General features: G+C 42.9%; 1 protein-coding gene across 1 annotated transcript; it reads left to right on the top strand.

The window, feature by feature from the left end:
• The first annotated feature begins 6011 nt into the window (after positions 1-6011).
• On the top strand, positions 6012-8074 carry LOC147423125 (chalcone synthase-like). Its single transcript, XM_086501736.1, has 2 exons — positions 6012-6529; positions 6859-8074. Exons 1-2 carry the CDS (start codon positions 6175-6177, stop codon positions 7839-7841), a joined length of 1338 nt encoding a protein of 445 aa, XP_086357862.1. The 5' UTR covers positions 6012-6174; the 3' UTR covers positions 7842-8074.
• The last annotated feature ends 3674 nt before the right edge of the window (positions 8075-11748 follow it).

The raw sequence follows: 11748 nt of genomic DNA, 5'->3' as shown, positions 1-11748 counted from the left end.
GCAAGTCAAGGAGAGACCCCAACCATGCTACGCGCTCGTATAGCAGAGCTAGAAAGAAAGTTGGCATGGTACGAGGCAAGATATGGGCCTGTAATCGAAGAAGAGATAGGCAATGCGGGTCCAAATGATTCATTCGGCATTTCAAAATTTTACGTATCTGATCTTTTAGGGGATCCATCCCATGATTTAAATTAAATCTCCCAAACAATAATGAGCTCTTTTTGTATCTTAAATCTCAAGATTGTAACTAAAACCTCTTTTTGATATGTAAATCTCTATTTGTTGGAACAAATGAACATGTCACATATTGTTTCAATTCTGTAAGTTTTATTCTCTCTCCCTCCCTCTTTCTGAAAATGATAGAAAGAAGATGGAGAGAAAGAGAGACAATGAGAGAGAGATAGATAGATAGATAGATTTAATTATCGTCCACGGAGGTCAGATATTACCTATGGGACCAAAAACAGACATTACAACGGTTGCGCATTAAGCGAAAAGATGATGATACATATCAGTTAAGGGCTGAGGGTCCAAGGGTCCATTAGGACAATGAGAAAAGAAAATAGGTACCTAGGGGGTCAACTGTAGGGGGAGCCAATTTGGGATTTTGAAACTCCTGGATGATAGCTTTACCGCCTTGATAGACTGCCCATTTGCCTTGTTTGCGGGCTTCATGTACCTTCTTGAGCTCTTCACTTTTGTGCTTGAGTTGTAGCGGAGTGAGTTCTTCTGCAATCCAAAACTTGGTATCTTTGAGAAGACGTGATTTTTGAAGAAGTTTGAGCCGACCTTCTTGACTTTCGAATTCAACGATGACGTGTCCACTTGGTATGGGCTTGTCAGGGCCTCCCGAAGTGATACAATCTATTGCATTGTACTCGATCTTGATCGGTTGGAGAGTTTTGTTGAGGAAATTGATGCGCGCGGAGAAGTCTTTCTTGGTCGTATCCCATGCTTGAGGTAGCCCACCAATGCGGACCTTGAGGACATTTGCTTCTTGGAGTCGTTGTTCTCAAATCTCTGCTGTCACAAACGTCTTCTCCTTTGCGATTGTTGCCGAGTGGGTTTCAATGGCCTTGGCTTTGACTTCTTTCACTTTGTTGGTGGCGAGATCGACCATCCAATCGAATCCTGCCTCGAGCTTGCTAAGGCAAGCTTTGAGGTCGCGATTCTCTTCCATGACCTGATCAAGGGCTGCTTGGAGGCGCTCAATTCGATTGGATTTGTTCGGGGCTGCTAAAATGGCGGCAAAACTCAGTCATGTTTTTGCAAGGGTCTTTGGGGTCGTCATCTTTCCTATGGAAAGCTATTTCTGTGTTAGGAAGGTCCTTAATGTCAAGCTTATGTGGGAGTCTGCTTCTGTGTAAGAGGCACCTCAAAGTCTAGAGGCACCGATTCATAGAGAGTCGAACAAAAAAATTGTGGTGTTTTGTGTTATGAGGCTCAAGCTTTTGTGGGAATCTCCGATTCACTGAGAATGAGGTTGCTGTGTTAAGAGGCCTTGTGTGGGAATCTCTGATTCACAGAGAATCGACACAAAGGCAGTTGGGTTGAGGTCAGCAGATCACCAACACACCCTTGGGTCGAGGGCGAGGTTGGTAGAGCATCTGCACGCAGCTGGATCGAGGTCGAGATCGGCAGGGTGAAGCAGAACGACGACAAAGTTGATCGGCAGTGGGGTAGAGCAGGTCGGCCAGGTAGTGACTGAAGGTCATGGGCTAGGGAGGGGAAGGCGAAGCTTGTGATTGACGCCCCCCCACAGGGCTGCCCTCGCCCAGGGGGGACTGTGTAAGCGGGAGGCTGAAGGCTGAAGGCTGAAGAGAGAGAGAGAGAGAGAGAGAGAGAGAGAGAGAGAGAGAGAGAGAGAGAGAGAGAGAGAGAGAGAGAAGAAGAAGAAGAAGAGAGAGATATTGTGAAGCTAAACTCCACACAACTTTTTCATTACAAAATTGATTGAGAATATAGTACAAACTTTATAGCTCATTTGTCCCCTCAATCACAGGCACCATGTCATCAATTTCTTCGACATCTCAACATTCCGGATCAATATCTTTTGGGTTCCATTCCATTTCATCATTGGAGTTGAGCTCATTTGCAATTGCTTCGTGTGTTTGAAAGAGTCAGAAGCTTTCTTCTGTAGCACGTGTGGCTAACTTTGCTGGCTTATGCATAAGTTGCATGTTACAAAATACATAGATCAAGTCCGCAACTCGTTTAGGACTTAATCGACTCGTTGCATGTGTTTGAAAGCGTTCGAAGCTTTCTTTCGTAGCATGTGTGGCTAACTTTGCTGGCTTATGCATAAGTTGCATGTTACAAAATACATAGATCAAGTCCGCAACTCGTTTTTTAGTATACACGAAAGCAAACGAAGACCAATTTCTTTCACAGCTACCACTTGAGGCGGCAATAGAAAATATTTTCTCACAAACACATGTTGAAGTTCCACTTTTTCTCCACTGTACTCTTTCCACCAAACTGGTGCGCTCATCGTCTTGATAGCATCTATATGCCAAGGATCCCCAGACATTCCTTCTCTGCTAGTATATGCCGTCTTCTGTGTGTATGGCACTTGTCCATCCACATTGCATAATAGTTGGGCACACACTTTCTTGAAATCACCGATCACTTCATCGTTTGAAGATTGATTGTGCATGTGGAACTTGGGAATAATACGAACCTTGCTCCATGTAAAGGAGTATGCAACTGCTCCCAAAGTCTTTTGACAAATGACATCATCATGGCTTTCTCTTTTCCTACATAAGATGTACAGTCTTTTAACTTGCGAGAGGATTCATGGATGTACCAATAAACCCATCCAAGGATAGAGGCTTCTTTGTCCATTAATCGTATTAGATGAGTGAAGGGTTCTGTGACGATTACAATTTTGTCTACATTTCTCCAAAAAATAGGAGAGTTTATAAGCTGATGTCATTTGGAAGCGACACTTCATATTGGGATATTTATAAAGCCAAATGTCCCATCTTCTATCTGCCAATGTTTCAACAAGGGCTTCTTTAACCTACTGTAGTGTAGAGAGAACGTAATACGTTGTCGCAAAACAGGTCACACAAAAAATCTGTAAATTTTTTGTTGGGGACTTTGTTCTGAATAAAGCGTAAGAAAATGAATGCTCTCTTATAAACTTCACCAAGTGGTTTGCATCTAGAAGAGTTTTCTTAATAGAAGGAACTTTTTCAAAGTCCTTTAAGAGCAAATTCAAAGTGTGAGCAGCACATGAAACCCATGTAATCTCTGGATACTTTGCTTCAATTGCTTTTCCAGCTGCTTTGTAGTTAGATGTATTATCTGTGATAATGGCTGCCACATTTTTAGGTCTCCCTGCTCTTCTAATCAAACGCTCATATACACTAGCAAGATATCCACTAGTTTTCTCTTTCAGGGATGTATCGATTGCTTCAAGAAAGATGGAACCTCTTGGACAAATCAACATCACATTAATCAATGGTTTCTTTTGACAATCTGTCCAACCATCTAGAGCAATTGTGCATCCAAACTGTGGCACATAATAAAGAGTTGTGTGCTTTAAAACATTCTCTGATGTATTTTTCAGTTTATCTAAATATTCTATACGCATCTTATTATAATCAGGTACCACAAAGCCCTTCTTCGCTGTGCTTATTAAAGCATCTTTGAAGATAAGATTTTGAATAACATTAAAAGGAATTCCACATGTAACAAATGCTTGCGTCCACTTAAGATGGAGTTCAAACAACCATTGTTTATCAAATGCCTGATGTAAAGTAGAACCACTTGGTGCAGGTTCTCCTCTAGTCCATGCTTCACTTCGGCTTATGTTAGCAGACCTTGCGGTAGGATTAGAGCTACAAGCCCCAACAAAGGATGAATGACACCCTCCTTGACCTTGTTTAGGGGTCGAGGGAGGGTTTTGTTCATTCTCGAGTGTCATCCCCACGTCCCTAACCATAGATGGAGCGCCCACTTAGGAAATTTTTCTTCAATACCTCTTGGGGGGTTTTTGCAAGCTGTCACGTTTCCGAGAATTTTGAACACATGTTCTTTAATCCTGTGAGCATTTCCGCTAAAATTATGGCTGCAGGTCTTACACCTCAACTTTGATGTAGTTTTTTCACTGACCAATTCATCTACGTAGTTTCACTCATATCCTTTCACCATCTTCTTAGGATCTGCAAACTTTAAGAAGGACTAATTACTAAATACACATCTAAAATCAAACTCTCATACCATTTACATTACTTTATTTGCCATTGTTAAAAAAAAAAACATAAATTTTTAATGTCTTTAAATTATAAATACCAATTTCTTTTTTCAAGTGTGAGCTTTCACTCTATACATGAATCATGATAAATAAATCGCTTAATCTATCTCAATAACTTCCAAGTGTGAATAACCTCTACATAAAGCAATATATCTTTAAAAAAACCTACCTAAATTACCTCCAAGTGTGAGTGTAACTCCATACATGGCAAGCAATCAAAATTCACTACTTATCTAAATCTCTTCTAGGTGTGAGAATGCCTCTACACAAAGCAAGAGAATATTATTTAATCCACCTTAATTGTTTGTAGTGTGAGTATTACTCATTTTATAAATCTAACCAAGTTAGTTCTCGGTATGAACATAGTTCAACACAAAGCAAGTAACTGCTAACTTTAACTATCTTAAACCACTTCTAAGTGTGAGTTTCCTCTAGAGAAGGCAAGTAATCACTAACCACTTTACTTAATTTACCTCCCAATGTAAGATATACTTCACACAAAGCAGATAAATTTAATTTTAAACTCAAAACTGCAAAGCCTAAAAAAAACTACATTTAACTAATTTAACTTTCTATCCTACGCTCTTAAGTTTCTACTAAAGAATATATATAACTAAATTTAAAATGGTTTTTTAAATATTATTGTGATGTTGTAAAGCTCACCTATAGATGAGATAAGGGGGAAGAGAGATCAATAGAATGAGAAAACAGTCCGTTTTCATGGTATATAAAAGGCTATATTTCGATCAAAATTCTAAGAAATTATATGATACGATGTTTTTGCTGATGTGGCATCGTATAATACGACCGAATAAAGATAGGTGTCGTATAATACACCTGCTTAAATCGTATTATACGTACACCGTATAACGTACAATGCAACTTAGACCATCACCTCAACGACCGCTCTTTCCACCTTGGCATCTTCGACGTCAATCTGGTTTACAAGTGAACCTCCAGCAGAAACATAGACCAACGGCAACAACCTCTGCCTTCACCTCGGGACTGTTGATGGCAACATGCTGTTGTGTAGTTCCACAACAAAACTCCAGCGACAACAACACAACCACGCCGGCAGGGACTCGCCAGTGGCAGCAGTAGCTATTCGACCCCAGTCGTTGCTTGGCAAGGAGAGCCAATTGTAGCCTCAGGCAAGCAGAGGGAGGAGGAAAAGAGGGATGGATAGGGAGAAAGCAAGCAGAGGGAGGGAGAAAGTAAGGGAGACTGGAGCTCGACATATTGCTACAAGCTGGCACACTATAGGAGAAGAAATGCCATTGCAGCTACAATGTTTCAAGGAGAAGGTGACGACCTACCTTATTTATATTTGCGCACGGGAGAGGGTGTGAGGTTGAGGAGATGGCGGGAGAATCTGCAAGCACAATTGTGCTAGAGGTGGATGGTCTAGGTCGGATGTTCGAACACCAAGGTTGGACGTGACTCAGCCTGTCACGATGGCATGGCGAGCACGGCGTCCATGTGCCGTCTGAATTGCCTCACAGTTGGAGCTCCTTCTCATTGGCTGGCAAGACAAAAAGTCGCCGTGGGTTGTGCAGTGTGAACCCAGTCCCGTATTCGTTCCTTTATGAATAAAAAGGGGCCCGTGTGAACCGGTTGGGCGGCATGACACATTGAGGTTTGAGACTCTCCCCTCTCCGCGAGGACTAGTCAAATCCGACCGTGGTGGACAAAGTCCAAGCCAGAACTCTATATATTCCGCTCTGCGCAATTACATGCAGCAGAAAGGCGAGCTCTCATCGCCGACTACACAGGCTTCTCTTCCTCTCATCAGCCCCTTACTTCTCAGCCTCGACTACACGCAGAGTGCAACATCTCTCACCAGTCCCTCATTTTTCAAGACTTCCCAGCCTCGACTACACGCAGAGAGAATATCTTGAAGAGATATTATCACCATGTTTCTTGAGGTAGAGGTCGCTGCACAGGGCAGGCGTGAATGGGTCGCTGCGGAGTCCGTGCCCGGCACTCCACCCCCTTCTTGCCCCACCTGGATCGAGCAGCCATCGCCCCGCGTCCCCCTCCCCGAGGCGCCCACATGGGTTGAACCCCATTCCCCCCGCCTCACCACCGCCTCTGCCCATCCCCCAACTCATGTCTACCCTCCTCCTGAAAAGTCCCATGCCTGTGTCCTTGCCATGGGCCGCGCCACACCCCCTAACCAGATCGACCAGGCCACCTACACCGATTGGTACTTCAACATCACCAACTGCTCTGACAAAGTCGAGCTCAAGCAGAAGATGCAGCGCATCTGTGAGTTCTAAGATCTGCTCCCCATTTTCTCTTTCTTAATTGCTTGGACATTGGAGTAGGTACTATGGTCTGGTGTGGATGTGTATGCCTCTATTTCCTGCCGTAGATAATTGCTTTGACATTGGGTTTTTAGGGTTTATGTTTTAGAGTTTAGAGAGATGGATTTGATGTGAATGTGGATTTCAAAAATTTCTGTCATTGATCTATGGTGCTCCACCATGTCCATGTCATGCCATGATGCATTCACAAGTGTTCCATTCTCTACAGTTTTCATTTTGTGTCCTTTGCTTGCCATTTGTTGCATGCTTATCACCATTATTACCTTGCAGGTGATCGCTCCGGCATCCAAAACAGATATTCCATCCTCACCGAGGAATTTCTCAAGGAGCATCCAGAATTTTACACCCCTGGCGAACCTAGCCTTGAGCAGCGCAACGCCATCTTTGCTCAGGAAGTGCCTAAGCTTGCCCATGAAGCAGCCCTGGAAGCCATTGCAGAATGGGGCCGCCCTGCCTCGGAAATTACCCACCTCGTTGTAGCTACTCTCACGGGGGTAGCAATCCCGGGAGCAGATGTCATGCTTACCAAATCTCTGGGACTTCGTCCGGACGTGAACCGTGTGATGCTCTACATGCTGGGTTGTTATGCTGGGATCACTGCTCTTCGGGTTGCCAAAGATCTTGCTGAGAATAACCCATCTTCCCGCATCCTCATCTGCTGCAGTGAATTAGCTGCGCCTACATTCCGAGCACCAAATGCAAAGTTCCCCTATGATCTAGTCGGCACTGCCCTCTTTGGTGATGGAGCATCAGCGGTAATCGTGGGTGCGAAGCCGCAGCCTCAGATCGAGCGTCCGCTTTATGAAATCGAGTGGGTCGGCGAGGTTCTGGCACCCGACTCGGAGAAAATCATTGAGGGCACATTGAAGTTGGAAGGCTTGCAATTCTATCTGGACAGGACTCTTCCCAGCCTGGTATCTAAGCATGTGGGCGGCTTCTGTAGGACGGCTCTTGACAATGCACCCGCGAAGCCCGACTTCAATGATATCTTTTGGGCAGTGCACTCAGGAGGTCCGGCAATTTTGAATGCAGTGGAGGAGGCATTGCAGCTCAATCCGGAGAAGCTTGCTGCTAGCCGCCACATCCTCAAGCACTATGGGAACATTTCCGCATCTACGGTACTCTTTGTTCTCGACGAGCTCCGTCGGGCGGACTCACCTGCTGACAAACAGAGTGGTTGTGAGTGGGGCATTGCAGTTGCATTCGGACCTGGAGTCACCATTGAGGGAGCCCTACTCAAGAGGTGCAAGTAATTTTCAGAATTAATTCATATAAATGCCTTGGTAACATGTAGGCATAGCTACAAGACCTGTTTTACCATATAAAGTCATTAGCGTACCGATTGCGTTGCCCGTTAGTAGCTCAAGGGGGTGGCTTCTGTAAAACAACACCCATATCTATGTTCTTGTATGTATTGGCAACTCTCAAGAGACCCTCTTGAATTGGAAATACCTCTTCCATTGGAATAAACTGCTAGTTTATGTAATACCATTCGTCACGACTGCTTGTTTCTTGTCTTGCTATTCAATTTGTAATCTGGTCTCTTTTGTTATGCTATGGAAGTGTTTTGGTATCATGTATCACCTTATGATAACCCTAAATAATTAAGCAACACGTTGGTGAACATTATATGAAGGCAGTGTGTTTGGTGAGGAATATTGGTAGAATTTCTATTTACAATCTCTTGTGTAGGTTAAAACATTCTCCAATACAGTTTTGGAAGTACATGAATTTTAGAAGACACTCCTATTTTACATAATTCTTCCCCTCTTTCAATGCTTCAGCATGTCGTGTTCTCTAAATTAGATGGGCATCTCAATATCCTCCCCCTCCATTGCACAAGAACATTTAGAAATTTCCTCATGTAGGAAACGGAGTCTTTTCCACTGTTTTTCATACAATGAATAACATCATGAGCTTCTGCTCGAGAGGCACCGCATACCTAGCTAGGTACGATTGGGGCAGGGGACCACCGGCCTCAATCGTACCTAGCTAGGTATGCGGCGCCTCCCTCACAGAAACTTATGATGTTGAGGTAAGTCACAATGTGGGAATTATTGTGAGAATTTGTCCAAAACTCCTTGTGAATTGGTGGATACATTATTTTCCTTCCCTTCCCTTGAGGGGCAATTTTCATAGAAGTCCCTCTAATGATAGATTCTTTGACTTTAATACAACAGAAAAACTGCCTTAAGAAGGGCATATGGGCGTCAATTCCTATCGCAGACATTGTGTGAGCATGTGAACTATGTGTAAACTATGTCAATGGGTTGTTGCTCAAGACCAATTTTTTTCACCTGTCTATCACAAGATGTGTAATAGCAAAACGGCTAGCCCCTAAAGTCCCAAAACGTGGGTTGCTGAGGCTTGGGAGGCTGACAGCATTCGGCGATTCGTAAAAACGGAGTGGGATGTGACGGTGAAGTAGCGGTATAGCTGTGTCAAAGACAGACAACAAAATCACACGTATATAGGAAGCCAGGGTCTGAGTGATGCTCTTGAATGACACTGCATTTATTTTTTGCAATAAAAGTGGTTTGAGATGTGTTATGTCTGCAACAGACATACACCAAGTTAAGCACAATTACAATGGTGTGAGGTGGTTAGATAGAAGAAATTGCGAAGGACTGGACGAGCCAATATCTGCCTGCGTTTGTGTCATTGCATTTTTCTTTTCTTGTGAAGGCCTATGCAGTGTATTGTATCTAATATAAAAAAGCTGCTTGCCTTGAACAACTGGGGTTGTAGCTCAAATGGTAGAGCGATCGCTTTGCATGCGATAGGTAGCGGGATCGATGCCCGTCAACTCCATGCAAATTCCGCTCAATCGTTTTATTTCTATCATTGCGCTTTTAAATTTAAGGTGCTCTCTCGGCTTGTGGCGAGCCAGATAGCTCACAAAGCCTATGAAACCCTTTCTTGCATGCATTTTTTGCAGCGCTGATTGGAAAAGTGGCCAAGGCAGAGTAAGCATTCAAGTGAGACGGGGTTCTCGTACTAGTGGGCTTGTCCACACAAAAAAACTGCTTCCTAACCTGGGTAACTTGTGGAAATGGGTCCTGACCAATAGAGCAGCATATGAAGATGTTGCCAGGTTGTAGATTGCATTGTAGTTAATGTTATAGACAACCACAAAAAGCCTTTATTTTACCTACAAATTGCAAAAGTAGCCAACACCATGAGCAACCAAAAAACCCCATATACAATGTCTTATTCTTGTTTCCCTACTACCAAAACTCAAGTGGGTTGCCACACCCCTTGCATCACATTATAGCTTCCACTGGATCAAATACTTGGCATTGATTCTGTCCATCCACCTGTAACAACTTCCCATAATGATGCACCCAAATATATAGCCCATCATGCTCATAAGCCGCCCATGACCAAACACTCATCCACATATACCTTTTGGAGGAACTAGCCCTCACATATCCTAGTCAGAGCTCTATTAACAAACACCTGTGTCTCTTCATCCATATCAACAGTGGGATCGTCAACACCATCTTCCCACTGGGTTGGTGGCTGTATATAAGGACCCTCGTTTATCGTCCACACAAAAAATTGCTTCCTTATCTGGGTAACTTATGGAAATGGGTCTTGATCAACAGAGAAGCATACAAAGATGTTGCCAGGTTGTAGATTGCATCGTAGCTAATGCTATAGACAACACCATCTTCCCAATGGGCTTGTGGTTGTATATAAGGAGCCTCATCTATCTTTTGGGTCCTTTGTGTTTCCTCAATTGAAATTTGACATTGTACTTCTTCTCTATCACAATGGTATATCGTGTGTGTGTGTGTGTGAGAGAGAGAGAGAGAGAGAGAGAGAGAGAGAGAGAGAGAGAGAGAGACACACACACACACATATATATATATACATACATATATATATATATATATACATATACATATATACACACACACACACACATATACACACACACACACACTGTAATGAAAATGGACTATTAACTTTGAGAGTAGCGAAAATTAGAGAAGGTACTTTTGAGAAATTACTTTGAGAGCATAGCGGGTGAACTTAATTGATGGTAGCAACATACACATAGCATTTAGTTAACTTGGCATGAACAATACTTTTGCAAGAGAGAGAGTTTAGAGAGCATGGCAATAGTTGAGGCCGGATTTATGTGGAGCTGGTCCCCCCTCCAATAGGCATTTGTATTATAGTTTCTCACATCAAGAGAGACTTGCTACAATACAATCTTTGTGTTCCTTGTGACCTAGGTGATGCAATGAAGATGGAAAGCTTCATGCATAACATAAACTTTGTGGAAAGCATTAACTATCCCAAGCCTCAGTCCTAAGACCTCAAACACCTTCGAAGGTGGAGAGAGCTAGCAGGGAATGAGGGTAGAGAGGAAGAAGAAACATTTCATAGGAGAAAGAACTAGTTCCTCACTATCATCACTCTTCTTGCTAGCATATATTAGCATAGTAATAAAGATGGAGAAGATGGCAAGCTTAAGCATTAAAGCATGGCTCTTGGTTGGATTTGCATTCCATAGCCAAGAGTATTGGTGTAGGCTCTCAACCTCTCTACTTGCTTGGAGAAGGAGAGGGAGCTCTTGCACTTTGCACAATACACAATGAGTATGTGAGGGAGAATATACCCCTCAAGCAACCCCCTAGAATGCTTTGACCCCCCTTGTAGCTCATGCTTCAAGCTCATTGGACTCCTCCAAGCCTAGCCAATCAAAAGAAAGAGGCATATCAAGCAAGCATGCTAGTCTTGGGACAAGTGTCCCCCTTTTCCCTTTGAGAGAGTGGACTTGATAAATGAAAAAAAATTTAATTAAACTAACTAATTTATCTTTGGACCCCTTGGGAGGCCAACCGACAGGATTTAGGCACACCATGGGGGCAACATGAAGAGGAAACTGACAAGTGTTCCTTTTGCTTTCTTTGAAAACTGTATATATATAGACATATGTATATGTATATATATATATATATATATATATATATATATATATATATATATATATATATATATATATATATATATATATATATATATATATAGAGAGAGAGAGAGAGAGAGAGAGAGAGAGAGAGGCACGACTTAGGAGGGTCCAAGACTTGAGGGCCTCAAAAATAGGCAGAGGGATGGCTCGCTCGTGAATTGCTCTCTTGCAAACAT

Source organism: Adiantum capillus-veneris, chromosome 26 (assembly GCF_014529385.1).
Source record: "Adiantum capillus-veneris isolate H3 chromosome 26, ASM1452938v2, whole genome shotgun sequence".
In the NCBI taxonomy this organism is placed as follows: domain Eukaryota; kingdom Viridiplantae; phylum Streptophyta; class Polypodiopsida; order Polypodiales; family Pteridaceae; genus Adiantum; species Adiantum capillus-veneris.
Note: the sequence above shows the minus strand (reverse complement) of the source record. Positions and strands in the feature narration are given on the sequence as shown.